This window comes from Setaria viridis, chromosome 4, assembly GCF_005286985.2.
Source record: "Setaria viridis chromosome 4, Setaria_viridis_v4.0, whole genome shotgun sequence".
Classification (NCBI taxonomy): Eukaryota; Viridiplantae; Streptophyta; class Magnoliopsida; order Poales; family Poaceae; genus Setaria; species Setaria viridis.
The window spans coordinates 38,763,630-38,779,255 of NC_048266.2; the positions used below are offsets into that span (position 1 = coordinate 38,763,630).

The 15,626-nt window shown below is 43.9% G+C and overlaps 3 protein-coding genes across 5 annotated transcripts; all 3 read left to right on the forward strand.

Annotated features, from left to right (window-relative positions):
• Positions 1 to 3,151: 3,151 nt before the first annotated feature.
• LOC117851746 (uncharacterized) lies at positions 3,152 to 4,573 on the forward strand. Of its 2 annotated transcripts, none has more exons than XM_034733636.2 (6): positions 3,152 to 3,333; positions 3,486 to 3,533; positions 3,632 to 3,655; positions 3,860 to 4,042; positions 4,154 to 4,229; positions 4,379 to 4,573. In XM_034733636.2, the coding sequence occupies exons 1-6, from the start codon at positions 3,183 to 3,185 to the stop codon at positions 4,536 to 4,538; spliced, it is 642 nt and encodes a 213-aa protein (XP_034589527.1). In that variant the 5' UTR covers positions 3,152 to 3,182; the 3' UTR covers positions 4,539 to 4,573. The 2 variants fall into 2 exon arrangements, with proteins under 2 accessions (XP_034589527.1, XP_072149462.1); XM_072293361.1 differs by having other exon boundaries at positions 3,860 to 4,034; positions 4,176 to 4,229.
• A 707-nt stretch (positions 4,574 to 5,280) lies between these two features.
• Positions 5,281 to 7,671, forward strand: LOC117851745 (peptidyl-prolyl cis-trans isomerase CYP19-4). 2 transcript variants are annotated; one of them, XM_034733634.2, is made up of 7 exons: positions 5,281 to 5,503; positions 5,770 to 5,839; positions 6,203 to 6,250; positions 6,336 to 6,359; positions 6,787 to 6,969; positions 7,147 to 7,222; positions 7,347 to 7,671. In XM_034733634.2, the coding sequence occupies exons 1-7, from the start codon at positions 5,381 to 5,383 to the stop codon at positions 7,483 to 7,485; spliced, it is 663 nt and encodes a 220-aa protein (XP_034589525.1). In that variant the 5' UTR covers positions 5,281 to 5,380; the 3' UTR covers positions 7,486 to 7,671. The 2 variants fall into 2 exon arrangements, with proteins under 2 accessions (XP_034589525.1, XP_034589526.1); XM_034733635.2 differs by having other exon boundaries at positions 5,282 to 5,488.
• Positions 7,672 to 14,685: 7,014 nt separating this feature from the next.
• LOC117851747 (protein METHYLENE BLUE SENSITIVITY 1) lies at positions 14,686 to 15,505 on the forward strand. Its single transcript, XM_034733637.2, has one exon. It carries the CDS (start codon positions 14,793 to 14,795, stop codon positions 15,123 to 15,125), a length of 333 nt encoding a protein of 110 aa, XP_034589528.1. The 5' UTR covers positions 14,686 to 14,792; the 3' UTR covers positions 15,126 to 15,505.
• The last annotated feature ends 121 nt before the right edge of the window (positions 15,506 to 15,626 follow it).

Here is a 15,626-nt window from a genome sequence, read left to right on the forward strand (position 1 = left end):
GAAGTGCATGCACAACTATTGTAAGAAGAAAAGATCTGGTCATAGTTTACAAAAGATATGGTGCCAGTAAGGAAAAATGGACAGTACAAGCTTACAAAGCAAACTGACTTAAAATGTTGCAATGCAAATACCAAGTCAAGTGATCGCTCTCCATTTTTGTAAATAAGTGATAAGGACTGGGACTCCTTATCCGGACAACGCTGTCGCAGAAATTTTATCTGCAAAATTATGAAATCCTTAGAATAGTTTTGGTATGCAATGAATAATGGAGAACATGTCTTTTTCATTACAAAATGAACTGCGTACAGTCTTCTGTCCAAGAACCACAACTGACATAAAGCTTAAGCTCAAACATTTTTCCCTCCCTTTTGAATACCATATGAATGTTGTCTCATCCTGAAAAGAGAATTAAAATTATTTTCCCATGACTGAAAGGTGTATTTTTGTATAATAACATGCGTATAACATGATAAGCTGCAATTATACAATTGTAATACAAAATGACCCCTCGTAGTTCTATTGGACCAAATTGTATGGCTATCCGTTCCAAAATGGTGTCGTTTTGGGTGTAAACATGGCCACAAACATACACATCAGGCTACTACTTTTCCTAATCATATATTAGTGAAAACCTTGACAGGCACTTCTGATCACCAATATGCTAACATCATTTGTCGTGTGACAAATCTAAATAGTTGTATGGCTATTAGTGGATAATACAGTTAAATGTGACTGCTCTAGAATTGCAACTTGGAATGGTGGCAGTAACTTCAAATGCAGTTCTATGACATTTTAGCAAGTGGAACTGCTAGTCTAAGGAATATGCGGAAACTAATTGGTTCGGAATAATATATTAATTGCTACCCAACTTATTCGAACCTTATGCCAGTCTATCTGTGACAGGGCATATCAGCAGTTCCAAAGAGCACAAGGAATAAACATCTAGTTCAATAGTTCTAGCTGAATAAACTGCAGAAAAAAATATTGATCTGGGTAGGTAAAAATCAAATGTTATCATAATCGTTTAATTGTCATGAGGTACCTATAACTTCAGAATTATCGCCCCCAGGTACATAGATCATGTATTAAGAAAAAAAATAAAATCACTTAGGTTCCAATTACTTAAGTAGGCCAATATGGCCAATTCCAAGCCATATGAACTAATACCGTTGCTATAAACAACTGATGAGGAAGGCAATCATCAAAAGGTAATAAAAAGGAATTCAGTAGGCACTATGAGATCAGTTACCGATTTTAATTGGATAAGATAGCAAGTGTAGCCATAACAACATAGTTTAATCTAGAGATCCTAGAAAAACATAAGATATTGCTTAACCTTCATGCATAGAAAATAAAAGAGACTGACACTACAAATACTGTACAAATTCTTTCCCAATCTCCCATTATAAATTATTTAAACAACCAAAGGTAGCTTCACTGCATAGTTTGCTTGAGGTATCATCTCTATAGGATTGGAAAAAAATGTTCTTATCTCAGGTGTTACCAAATAAAAAGTGTTAACTAAAGAAACAAAAAGCTAGTATATAGTTTGTCATAGATGATACCTTATGTAACTAAACACTGGACAAAAATCATGACTGAAAACTGAAGAAACCTCTTATTTGAAACAGAAACTTAAAACTGGATGAACCTCAATGACCTGTAGTCTGCAGAGGGACAAGGTTCTAGCCTCTCTAGCTGCTTTCCTCCAAATTTATTATTCAATTATAAACTAACTGCAAAAAGGAGAACTGATAAGATGGGCTGATGGCAATACTTGAGAAAGAACTGATAAGATGGGTTGACAACAATACTTGAGAAAACCATATGCTGCTGTTAACTGAAATTTGTTACAGACTTACATTAACCTCAGAAAACTTTTTGGTGGAAGACTTGGAGAAGCTACAGGGTCATTGTAGTTAAAAAATAATAAGAATAAAATAAAATAAACCGACATACTTGAAAATGAACAAACCTAAACCTATAGAATGAAGACTTATAAGATAAAAGTTGACACAGACCACAGAAAAATGATAACACTGAATATATAAAAAAATATTATCAGGTGAGGATGAGCTGCTCACGTGCCCAGTGCCCCTCTGCCAACACTGAAGTATGATGATCACAGATGAATACTCATTTAAAATGAATACTACACAATTGATCTCATGGAGAACTATAACTTGGTCTCTTAGATTGTAGCAATGGTGATGCATATCAAGGTCTTTCACTACTCTTCTTCTAGCTTGATTATTCAAACCCATGCATTACAATTTAAGATGCAGCACTTCTGATTAGTCATGGCAGAATGAAAAAAAACATGCAACAGTACAAGTAGGGACAATGGCCACACCACCCAGAACACATTACAGATGGAGGGATAGCAAGTCTGAAGGAGGCTCACTGAACCAACTGACTGAAACTGAAATAAATCTAAATAGTTGTATGGCTATTAGTGGATAATACTGGTAAATGTGACTGCTCTAGAATTGCAACTTGGAATGGTGGCAGTAACTTCAAATGCAGTTCTGTGACATTTCAGCAAGTGGAATTGCTAGTCTAAAGAATATGCGGAAACTAATTGGTTCGGAATAATATATTAATTGCTACCCAACTTATTCGAACCTCATGGCAGTCTATCTGTGACAGGGCATATCAGCAATTTCAAAGAGCGCAAGGCATAAACATCTAGTTCAATAGTTCTAGCTGAATAGACTGTAGAAAAAAATATTGATCTGGGTTGGTAAAAATCGAATGTTATCATAATCGTTTAATTGTCATGAGGTACCTATAACTTTAGAATTATCACCCCAGGTATATAGATCATGTATTAAGAACAAAAAATAGAATCATGATCTGCAAGGGCGTATCCGCGTATCACTAGAATTACTCACAGATGATAGCATGAAGGCGCAGAATTTGGAGTTCCCTCTCTTGCCGCACTTCAGGAGATATGCGCCCTTCTTCAGATCAACGATGGCCTGAATAAAGCACTGAATTGAGCAGTCAGATGGCCAATCCTCCCGCGACAGCTCCGCGAACTCCAAGGACGATCCCCTATTTCTGCCTGGCCCACCGGTCAGCCAGCGCGGCAGGCCTCCTTATAAGCACCCGATCGAGGACGCTGCAGGAGGAGGGGGAACAAGAAGAACCTCGATCAGCAGGCTCGTCGGCGATCCACAATGGCGTCGAGGAGGATTAGCCCGGCGGCGCTGTGCCTGTGGCTCGCGCTCGCCGGCGTTGTTGTTCAGGCGCATACTAAACCTGACGAGAGCCTGACGAAGGTCACGGTCAAGACCTTCTTCGACATCGAGATCGACGGCAAGCCCACAGGTTCGTGCACGGTGAACACACTGTCAAAAATAAATCCGATGCTGAGACTTAGAGAGACCTTCATTTCGATTAGTGATGATGCTTCGTGCTCTGAATTCTAATCAATTTTTGGATGATCCTTGGTTGTCATATCATATCATATCATATCATAGGCCGGATCATCCTGGGGCTTTTTGGGGAGACGGTCCCTAAAACTGCAGGTACTACTCGTTCAGTTCAACAAATGTGTGTTGTTGTTTTGCTCATGACTTATGAGATGAGAGAAATGCTAACCTTTTTCTTTTCTTTTCCTGTACAGAGAATTTCCGAGCGCTTTGCACAGGTATGCTTTTCCTAATTTTTAACCATCATGGCAAATATTGAACAAATATTTTTAGGAACATTCTTGTTTTAACAAATATTGCACTCTCTTCCTCAAATATATCAAGAACCTTTAATTTTTTTTGTTCAAAAAGAATCTTTAAAAACACTGTATAAATCCGTTTGAATAGTGAACGGTAGCACCTCCACTTCTCTTGGTATGCAGGGGAGAAAGGCATTGGCAAGGCCGGGAAGCCTCTCTACTACAAGGGATCCACGTTCCACAGGATCATCCCGGAGTTCATGATCCAGGGAGGCGATTTCACCAACTTCAACGGAACCGGCGGCGAATCCATCTATGGCTCGGTGTTCCCCGACGAGAACTTCAAGCTCAACCACACTCACTCCGGTGACTAACCTTCGCCGCTTGATCGATGAACATCAACTCCCAGTTATTGTAGCCAGAAACGCTTCCACGGAGCAGGAGCTGTGTCCGATCAACTACTGCGTTGCGTTGCAGGTACTCTGTCCATGGCCAATTACGGGAAGGATTCGAACGGGTCCCAGTTCTTCATCACCACTGTGAAAGGAAGCCGGTAAAACCTCCTGTATGGCCATGAGCCCATGAGCATTAGGCACTCGGAACAATTGCAATTTCTACATGAGATTTTTTGTTTTTTGCTTCGCCTTTTTGAGATGGATTGTGTGCTGACTGATCGTGTGCCTGTTTGTTGTTCTTGCAAAGGATGCCGAAGAAGGTGGACGGGCTACACGTCGTGTTCGGCGAGGTGCTGGACGGAATGGACGTCGTCCACGAGATTGAAGCCCAAGGGCAGCCGACTGGCGAGCCCAAGGCCAAAGTCGTCATAGTTAACAGCGGACAGCTCCATGATGATGAACTGTAATTATAATGAACTGATGATCCGTGCACATACATCCCCCTTTTCTTTGACGGGACATATACGTCTTTGATGGAAGCACATTGTATTCGCTCCTATTGAGAAAATCAAACGTGATTCTTTTTCAGTGTGGTGTGTGGAATTGTTGTCAGTGACTGTTTTATTTGGTTGGTTGGAGCCAATCTCTATCGGATACAATTACTTGCTTATCTACTTTTTATGTTTACTTATTTTTCTCTTTAGAGAGCGATAAAAAATTAGTGCTTAATTAAAAAAAACTAGGGGGATTTTGTTTTAAGAAGAAAGGTGAACAACCCAGACCCCCCTCCCCCCAACTTTACCGGCGAGGAGGATTTTTTTAACCTACCTTGAAAATTTGCTTCCATCGGAAGTCGAACCCAGAATCTAAAGATGCTACTGAAGCACTGCAATCATTAGGCTAGAACCCTAAAAATTGGTGCTTAATATATAAGAAAGAATTGATCTAGTCAATTTCCATCGCCTATGTTTGAGTCATTTTCAATGTAAATTTAAGCTCATATTTCTTTTTATCAACAATGCCACCATGTTTCTTCCAGGTTACTCGAGTTTCTCTTGAAACGATGAAAATTTTGTTGAACCTGTCCTGAACCTAACAAATGAACGGAGCATACCAACTCTCATACTGACATGTGGGACCCTGTCTCGCGTCTACCCCACCTGTCAGCCAGCGCGGCGACTTCTCTCCTCCCCATATTTGGTCGTGCCCCCCGTGGACTGCAGTGCAGTGTGTGGCGAACAACCAGATCTAGTAAAATCCTGTAGACCTCATCGGCGGCGGCGACGAGGAGGAGGAGAGCAGATCGGTGATGCAGCCGAGCGGGTGGAGGAGGAGCGCGGCGGCGCGGGCGGCCTGGCGCCCCGCTACGGTGTGCCTGTGGCTCGCGCTCGCCGCCGCCGCCCTGACGCTCGCCCAGGTTCTCATCAACCTCGTCCGTCCCCTGCCCACCCGCCCATAGTTTGCACCTCTCCTTCTCCCCATCTGCGTGTTTGTTTCCGCGATCTGATCTGATTCGTACGCGTTACTGCTCTAGCTGTTCGTCGATTTGATTATCTGCGACGCTTGCGCTGGTGTCTGAATCTGTTAGATACGGATCCAACTATCCAAGTAGCTAACTGTTGTGTTTGATTTCTGATTTGTTTTTTCTGTATGGATATCGATATGGATGCGTCATGGAAAAATTTATCGGGGTTTCAGGCGAAGAAGGACCTGACGGAGGTCACCCACAAGGTCTACTTTGATATCGAGATTGACGGCAAGCCCGCAGGTTTGTGGTGGCTCCTCTCTCTTGTTCTACTGTCAGATCAGCACCCGATGCCATATCTAGGTGAAGTAACAGGACAGCTTTAGATGTCACCTTGCATAGCCATTTTGGTTCCATTACTGACTTTGCGCACCCCACACGTGGATTGATGTCATCTGGTCTACCACCAATGCTTACAGTACAAAGTGATGTGCTTCAGTTGCATGCCATTCAGAGTGATTACTGCTACTAGGATTATCAAATTTCTTTGGTCTTACTTATATTAAGGAGAAATGCCAATATGGTGTTTGTTTGTATATGAATATTACTCATCCACTTATTAACTGATTGACTCATTGGTGGTTAATTTGATCTGAACTTTAATAGGTCGGATTGTCATGGGACTTTTTGGGAAGACTGTTCCTAAAACAGCAGGTATTTTCCGCCTATTGTTCAGTGCATAGCTATTTTCTTATCTTAAGATAAACACTAATGTTCCCTACATCTACTTTTCCTACAGAGAACTTCCGAGCGCTTTGCACAGGTATGAACATTATTGTTACCTATTCCCTTTGTTTTCCAGACGATAAATCTCATGGATGTTTGGCAGACTTTAATAATACCTGCACCATGCAAACAAAATCATTTTGTCATGTGGCAGAAAATAGTTTGGTCTTATTTTCAGGTAGTTTATAACCAATTAAAATTAGGCATGCTTCTCCAAACAAGCAAGAAAACAAACAGATTTGTGTATTGCCACATTCTTATTCTTATTTTACGGGAAAAGTGAAAATGAACAATAAAATTACAACATGTGTTTGCATTCATCATATGTAAGTGTAGCATGCCATTATTTATTACAAAGCGAAAAGAGGTCCCATACTGAACTCTGAATAGTTCTACAATCTGTGAAATAGGCTCAATTCACTTGTTTGGCTATGGTTTAAGCTCTCAACTTTCTTGTTATACAGGAGAGAAGGGAACTGGCAAGAGTGGCAAACCTCTCCACTACAAGGGAAGCACATTCCACAGAATTATCCCCAGCTTCATGCTCCAAGGAGGTGACTTCACTCTTGGCGATGGAAGGGGTGGTGAATCTATCTATGGCATGAAGTTTGCTGATGAGAACTTCAAGATCAAGCACACTGGACCAGGTGATCAAATATGTGACCCTGTTGTCATTATTGACTTAGATATGATTTGTCTGAGTGGTTTTCTAGGACCTTGATTAGCTGTTTTCTTGAAAAATCCCATTTATGCCTAGGAATGTTTTAATTCAAGTATTAGCTTGTTAAATCCATTAATTATTGGTTGACTGGTTGTTGGATCAGGCCTTCTGTCCATGGCCAATGCTGGGAGAGATACAAATGGATCCCAGTTTTTCATCACCACTGTGACCACAAGCTGGTAAGTAATTTTTCACATATATTTGTTATAGTGAACTTAATGTCTCCAATTTCGACTGAACATTGTCTTAATCTGTTCAAGATGTATGCTGATTATTTCCGACCTTTCTTTTTGTGTGTGCTAGGTTGGACGGGAAGCATGTTGTGTTTGGCAAGGTGCTATCTGGAATGGATGTTGTTTACAAGGTTGAAGCTGAAGGCCGGCAGAGCGGGCAACCAAAGAGCAAGGTTATCATAGCGGACAGCGGCGAGCTGCCACTGTGATGAGATGTACTGATCTTCTGATGGAAAATAAGAGGTTGTCGCCATTTGTCGTTCTAGAATTGCTATAGTGGTCTGTTTTACCGAAATTGGCCTTTGCCAGTTTCTCTTCACTACAACGACTTGCTTATTTACCTAGTTGGAAAGTTTTAAAGATGAACTAGCGAGTGGTCTCACGCTTCAGCATCATTTCCAGTCTCGATCTCTCAGAAGGAATAATTTTCAGTGGTTTGCTTCTCTGCCGCTACGCCTTCTTCAGAAGTTATAATGTTTTCTTGCGTAGAGAATCGAATGAACTTGACTGAAATGAGTCTGGCGAAAACTCCCTGCTATCAAGAAGACTGCAATGCATTGATAATAGCATGGGCAGTTTCAATTTCTACTCTTTGTAGAGGACTGTAGGTGCTTCCAGTGTTTGGTACTCCCTCCGTTCTTTGTAGAGGGAGTATTAACGAGGGTATCCATTGCATGAGCAACATGTGAGGTGCATAACAACAACCTAGAATTATGCTAAGACTCATTTGGGATGCAGTATTTCGAAAGGGGATTCATATCCTCCTCAGTGTGGTCGATATGGAACAGTAATCAGTGATTAATTAGGGTAGAAGTCGATATGGAACAGTAATCAGTGATTAATTAGGGTAGAAGGCCGTAGCATACTGACATGCTGCACTGTTGGAACAGTTATCCTATGCATTTATCGGTCACAAAGGATGAAAGGACCCGGATCCTAGCTATATGCATCCAATTTGTTTTTCTTTTTCTTTTTTTGAAATTGTTTTTCTTTTTCCAAAGGCCGTGACTAGGCGGAGAGGCCTCTCGTGTTAACTTTAATGCAAGAGCTTCTTCACTATTTTTCCGCACACCTACTCCACCCTACCCCCATCGAGACTCTCCACCTCACCATCGCTAGCTCTCTCTTCCTCTCCTACCACACCTCACACCTTCTAGATCTGAGCTTCATCCCCTCCACTATATCCCTCTCGGTCTGGTAGCGACATCGGCACATTGCATCTCTTCCTTCCCCTCCTCCTGCACCCAACCCTTTCTAGATCTAAGCTCTACTATGCCCCTCCAGATCCGGTCATCGCCGCTAGCCGCCCTCCTGATACGACAGTGTCATTGGCACCGGCCTCTATCTCACCAGTGCTGGCTCTCTCTTCCTTCCCCTCTTCTTCTCGCACTCTACCCTTTCCAGATCTGAGCTCCCCTCCACCTTCCACTCTACCCCTCCCGATTCAGCAGCATCATCATTGTCAGCCTTTGCCTCACCAACACCTACTCTCTCCCCTTTCCCCTCCTTGCACCGCACCCCTTTTAGATTTGAGCTCCCCCTCCCCCTCAACTCTGCCCTTCCTGATCCGATGGCATCATCGCCACCAGTTCCAACACCCACATGACCACTGCTACGACATGACACCGATGGCACCCCTGGCACCGCTTCCTAATACAACCCACATCCACTGCTTGTCTGCTACCAGCGATTCGATATCCTTCCCCGTCCCATCTCCTTTAGATTTTGGCACCCACACATCCCTTTCCCCGACCCGAATCCTAACTCCTAACCCAAACAAGGCTTGTTGAAGTTGGATTCATCATAAGAGAAGACAAGGTGCTTGTTTATTTAGTTCTTCATCTTATTTCTTTTTCTTTTTTGGTTTTTATTTTGATTCTTACATTTCCTCTCCTTCTAAATCGAGTGGCCCTCTTATATATGTTTTACCTTTTTTAAAAAGGAAATCTTATCCAGGCGCCTCGTCTTCTCTAGCATGAATGACAAGCTTGTCTCTTGCTCTTGCCCCTACGATGGTTTCTAGCAGTAGAGTGGCCCGCTTGTGGCCTCCTACCTCTTCCTAGCTCCAATATCTGGCTCCATGATATCATCTTCTTCGTCTCTCAAGTCAAGCACTTTATTGGCACGACCTCGCATGTTCACATTTGCCTCTGCATGGATGGAACTCGACTCGCAACCAATGCTAGCACAAACCTCTCAATGCCATTGCTCCTGTCGATTCCATCAAGTTTATTACCTCCTACTGCCATCTCCCCGATCACCATCTCTGGTTGCAAACCCTAATGACCTTGGAGGGCTGTTCATTGGAAGTTGGTGTTGTTACTTTCTTTCATCACTTTTTTCCTTGGTTTTTCCTTTTATCTACAGCTAAAAAAAGCAAAACCGAGTAAAAACATCGTATGTTGTTCACCTTTCGGTCCGTCGGTCCGCCATCTATCGCATATCGTCCCTCCGTGGCCTCGCGACGCGGCCTCAATCATCATGTAAGCCGTTGATCCGATCGATCCCCTCTGAGACATCCCTCACCTCCTACGACGATCACGCCTCCCTCTCTGGCCCTCCAATCCAACCCTAGGTGCCCTCCCTCATCACGTTCGACACACATTCGTTGCCGCCTCGCCCCGACCACGCAATCGCCTCGACCCCACGCCGACATCGCCTCGACCCCGCGCCACCGTCTCCACTCCTCCAACACCCGGTGCCATCGTCTCCTACAACCCGGCGCCACCATCTCTGCCAACTTGCCGTAACAACCGCGACGGCAACACCGTCTATGTCGCACTACACCTCCACAAGGTGACAATCCAACCCGGCGAGTGGTGTTACACCGCAGCCCACATGAAGAGGAGGGCCCTCCTCGCCGGCCGATGGGGGTGCCCATGACTCAGTCAAGCCACACCTCCATGACCCCTTCTAACATTCAAAATGAGATCCCCGCTGCATCCTCTTTTGTTTTCTGTATTTTCCATCGAAATCCGTTGCTCATACATCATTCTAGCTCTTCGCCATGCACGACAATGGCGCCACCGACTGGTCGTCGTCGGTTTGGATGGGAGGAAGAAGATGGAGCTGCGACCTTTAGATCCAAAATCAACGGATCACATTAGATGAAGGCCATACCCTTTCGCGTGGACATAGTGCACCGTGGACCATCCACTAACACACGGTAGCATCCGGCCACCTACGATCGGTCCGCACCGACAAGTGGGCCACGCGCACATCATCGTCCTCTCCTTCTAATCTAGAATGCATAGGCGTGGAGGTGCAGCCCCTGCATCCTCGCTTCGCCTGCCGCCGCAGCCTCCCTCAGCCCCACACACGGTACTCATTCTCCGACCGCAAGCTCTTCGTTTACCATGTGCTCGAGCGTGCGGCATGAGAAGGGCCCACCCCCACGCTGGAGTTGGCGCTAGCGCCGATGCAGGAGAAGGTGGGGGAGTGGCGCCCGTGGTTGCCATGGTGGAAGGCGAGGAAGATCTCGCCGAGCGCCCTCCCCGTGATCTTGCGGTGGTGGAGGAGGAGGAGGTCCATGGCGAGCTTGCGGCCCAACGACAAGTCCCGCCGCAGCATGTCCAGCACGGCGCTTACCACCCGCCATAGCCGCCGCACCACGCCTGGCTTCGCCGCTACCACCATGCCCTGCTGCTGCGGCTGCTGCTGCTTCCCGGCAACCATTCCTTGCTTCTGCTCTTCTCTCCCTGCCTCTCTCCGCTCTGGCTTCGTCGGCGAGTACTTGAAGCTGAGCCGTTGATTTGATCCATGGCAAGCAGGGGTAAGTACCAGAAACACCCGCTCGATTTGATTTGATCCGATTCACAAGAAGCTGAGAAGACGATCATCAATGATGCCTCCGTCAGTCCATGAGAACATGACTCCATGAGTTCTAGGCAACATCTTTACCTCTTTCTTTTTCGATCAACTGATCTGGTTAGTATAATCCTAATTATACTGCCATATATATTTCTTTACAGAACACAACAAGGGGAGGAGACTAGGGAATCGGCCAATCCAATCACCTATTTGGGAATCAACCAATCAGAATCAAGGTACCGATTGAGGTTTATACTTTAGTATATAGTTAAGACATTTTGCCATTGTGTCATTGTGTTTTCTTTATTTTACAAGCACATAGCATGGTCATATCATCAAGAAAATATCCATTTAGTAGTGAGAAAAAAAGAAGAGGAAATGAATAGATGTGTTTATAGAGCACTGAGAGGAGCCAATACATATCAGTTCAAATTACCTGAACATTAATTATGATCCTTGGCAGTTACAGGTACACAAAGACGCTCGATTATCATCCTTCGCCCCTCCTCTTGTCGGCATGGATGCTTCCACTTTGATGCTTCTACGACCTACATATGCATGATGCATACAGGCATGATGTCTCCTTGTGCTGCAATTTGGTGGCCACGGATGGAAGTATCTTGCTAGGGTTCATCTTGTTCTTCAACGAGTGGACGAGGACTCTAGGAGTCCAGCTGCGGACTGCTTCTGCCGTGGAGGACGACGGCCGCCACAAAGGATGTACAGGACGGCTGAGTCGCTGAGAACTGCTTCTTCAGGGTTTGATTTAGTGAATCCTTGCAAAGGTCAGTGAGCCCTCCTTCCAATCACTGGTCTCTCATGGAATTGCTATTTAGAGACTGACTTTTAGCTGATGGTTTGATGATTACATATTCAGACTAACTCACAATGAAGCGACGGATTTCTCAGGTCCTCTAAGTATGTCTTGCATGTCCTCACAAAACTTAAGAATTTGCTGATTGAAGTTTTATCAGACACGAGGTAGTTTTTTTTTTTCCAGGAAAATTCGTGATGAGCAAGAAAGTGCCGTATTGTTTTCTCTACTGTCTTTTGTTTTGGAGGTTTACATGGCAGACCCATCAATTCAGTAGGAACAACTATATACACCATAGATCATAGCTTGCCCTATGCAGCTATTATAAATTGAAAATTCAGTACAATTTGTCCTCTTTAAATTTGAAATTTCATAATTTGCTGACAGTTCAATGCCTTCATTTTACACCATCTGAACTTAAAGCAAAGCTGGTTATGACAATCTTTAATGGTACAATATATTATTTACGCCTGGCCTTATCTGTACTTCCCACGTCTTTGGAAGGATTGGTCCTGATTTACAGATACAACATGGCTTTACATATAGTTTAAGATTATAATTTAAGGTCCAAGTTTCTTTTTGGAAAATTGATTGTGCACCTTTGCCTTTATCAATCTTGTGTGCTGAAGATCCTAATGGTGGCATGAATTAATTTCTTTTGGTTAACATTGTATGTCAGAGATAAATGGTGTTACTGTTCAAGTTAGTTTAAATAATTCATGTTGTAATCTTGAAAATTTCTACATCTCACATTGGGTGCTTTAGTTTTTATCTGCTTCTTGTTTGTCAGTCACACTGGATTGTAATATAGCTTCAATTTGCTTCTGGTAAGTCAAGGTATATCTTTCTCACTAATCAATCACTGATTCCATATAGCTAAAAGGTGAACTAATTTGGGACTTATTTGTTCATTTGAAGGGACAAACCAGCTTTTGGCCATTCAATTACCATCTGTGAGACAGTGAGAGCACCACGGTAGGCGAAAACCTTTGAGATATTAGGTGAGGCCATTCATTCATATGTGTGCTGTCTGGGTCACACTATTCCTGAAATGACCTTTGTTTCAGAAATGATCCATTTATTATATGTTTCCTATTTTGTTGTTAATTCATTTCAGAACCTGTAGGTTCCACTCTTCTGCCATTGCTTTCTGGCTGCAAGGGACGCCTTAGTGTGTGGTGTTCCTTCAACTGCACTCTCATTCAATTAGTGAGCATGCCTCGAACTGGAAGAGGCTAAGGCGTTGGGCATGATGGCTGTTCCATTGTAGTTGAGGAGGCGCAGAGCAGAGGAGATCCCATGGGAGATGCCTGACTGCCAGGCTTGGCAAACATATGGTTCGAGAGAGCATTTCAAACATTATCATTACGTAATATCATAATACACTTGTTTTTGTCCTAATAGTTATTAGTGAGCTATCATGGTACACAACAATAGTTATTTGTTCCTGTAGGAGTAGTAGAATTTATTCATGTAGTCAAGATGGTGAGCCTAATTAGCAGCAACATTTAACAAAGCAACTGCATAGCTACTGCTTGGAGCTGCTAACCCTGTCATTAGGCAAGGACCAGTACGTATGTGCTTTGCTCCCTTTGCTGCCAATGTTTTATATGTAGGGTTTTATGTAAAAGCATATGCCTTACTTTGATTTTGCATAACAGCCATTAGTTTTTGCTTGAGTACATTCCTTCTTGTCTATAGCAATTTGTCTCCTAATTGGTAGCTATGTTTTTTTTAAAGCTTTGCCAGTGGAGGTCTTTTGTCCAGAGTGGCATGGAAGTTTTTGTTTCACAATCTATATGTAGATTGGGTTGGGGCAATGAATGTCGTCTGCTCGGATAAATGCAACATAATTTTTTTCTTTTTGTTTGCAGAGGGATAACATGACAGATAAATGGCGGATAACATGACAGATAACTGGCATGTTAGCTGGACTGCACCTTGCTTAGTGTGATTATCTTATGGATTCCATCATGGATTCATTCCACAATGTCAACTACATATAGGTATAAGAATTCATGGCAAACTATTACGGTTGAGTCCTTGGAACGCCGGCTGTGATTTTTGGATCCTTCCAGCTTTAGTTATTTTTAATTCCATTTTGTGTAATCTGGATATTTTTTTTTGTCATTGTAGCAACTCGCGTGCTTGGCTGCATGTAACATGAGTACATTAGCGGGGCATCCGCGGGGGATCAATTTATGTGCTTGAATGTCATGACCAATTTAAAGGTTATAATGTGCTTGAATTGCCATTTTATGGACAATGATTTGTATTACAATATGCGTGCAAAGAAATACTTCATATGTTGGAGATTTGAGCTTAAAGAAGGGATTTGCTTCACCTGTAGAAATGTACGTGCGCAATCCTATTTAGTAACTAAGTTTTTGGATTAAATATTTTTTAATATTTATGTTTATTTTTACATTATTATTATCTTTATTCAATACTTCATATATTTAATTATAAATGTTTCTATAGCACGCACGGACACAATCCTAGTTTAATTGAAGATAAAAATGACCACGGGAAGTATCAGGCATACGAGGTAAGGCCCACACACGAAATATTTTTTGGAAAAGCACTAACGAAATATTTTATTTTAGAACGCATCTTTATCTCGTACGTACGCTAAACAATTCCCGGATACAGAGACACAACCCTGGGATTTCGGGCCCATACCATCAGGACCGCGAGTTCCAGATCCGACGGCGGATGGGGCACGGCTACCGACGCGGGGAGGAGCCGTGTGCACCCGCAGGATCCTAATAATTGGCGGCCCCGGTCCATCCCCATCCTCTCGCACATCCCCGCGAAGAACCCAAACGCAAGTAGGGTTAGGAAGGGCTCGGCGGCGGCGGCGGCCAGAGAGAATAGGGGAGCGGTTCGGCGATGACGGGCAAGGCGAAGCCTAAGAAGCACACGGCGAAGGAGATCGCCGCGAAGATCGACGCGGCGACGACGAACCGTGGCGGCGGGAAGGCGGGGCAGGCGGACCGGCTGGGGCAGGACAAGGGCGGCCACGCGAAGCTGGCCTGCCCGCTCTGCCGCACCTCGGCGCCCGACATCAAGTCGATGCAGATCCACCACGAGGCGCGCCACCCCAAGCTCCCCTTCGAGCCGGAGAAGCTCCTCAACCTCCACTCCTCCACCCCCGTCGCATCGGAGGCCACCTCCTCCAACTCCAAGCCCAAGCCCGGCATCCGCGGCAGCCTCAAGAAGTAGCGTGCTTGCTTGCTAGCTTGGGGTAATTCCCTTCAATTCCAATCATATCCACCAACCCGATCTATAATTAATCCATCGGTGGCGGCTGCCGCTGCTGGCCTGTGGTGTGCTACTAGTCTGCTGCTGCTTTTCGTTACTGCTGCTACATGTGTCATGTGAAAGACGTGTTAATTAACTATATCCGTGGCTATGGCTTCGCTGCTGTTTGTTTAAATCTCGTCGCCGGCAACTCGGCACGTTTAAGTATGTGTTGATTGGCTGTGATGCCGGCGACCTGATGGTACTGCTAATGTTGATCGGGTTCGGTGGCACAAATCTGTGGCTTGTTTATTTTCTCTTACTGGCAAGTAAAGTTCGTCAATTAATTATTGTTTTGGCAATTGTTGGGTGTTTGCTACCGTTAGGGTTTCATGAGTCAGATCTTATCTTGTCAGCTGTAAATAGTTATGTATTGTCAAGGCTAGCCACTTCTTCACTTGTTTTGCTTATTCCCTTGGACTT

Coding starts and splice junctions, on each gene's coding strand:
- LOC117851745 (XM_034733634.2), top strand. CDS start 5,381: ATGCAGCCGAGCGGGTGGAGGAGGAGCGCGGCGGCGCGGGCGGCCTGG. Junction 5,504..5,769: donor CCCAGGTTCTCATCAACCTC/GTCCGTCCCCTG, acceptor TCGGGGTTTCAG/GCGAAGAAGGACCTGACGGA. Junction 6,970..7,146: donor GATCAAGCACACTGGACCAG/GTGATCAAATAT, acceptor TTGTTGGATCAG/GCCTTCTGTCCATGGCCAAT.
- LOC117851747 (XM_034733637.2), top strand. CDS start 14,793: ATGACGGGCAAGGCGAAGCCTAAGAAGCACACGGCGAAGGAGATCGCC.
- LOC117851746 (XM_034733636.2), top strand. CDS start 3,183: ATGGCGTCGAGGAGGATTAGCCCGGCGGCGCTGTGCCTGTGGCTCGCG. Junction 3,334..3,485: donor GATCGACGGCAAGCCCACAG/GTTCGTGCACGG, acceptor ATCATATCATAG/GCCGGATCATCCTGGGGCTT. Junction 3,656..3,859: donor TTTCCGAGCGCTTTGCACAG/GTATGCTTTTCC, acceptor CTTGGTATGCAG/GGGAGAAAGGCATTGGCAAG.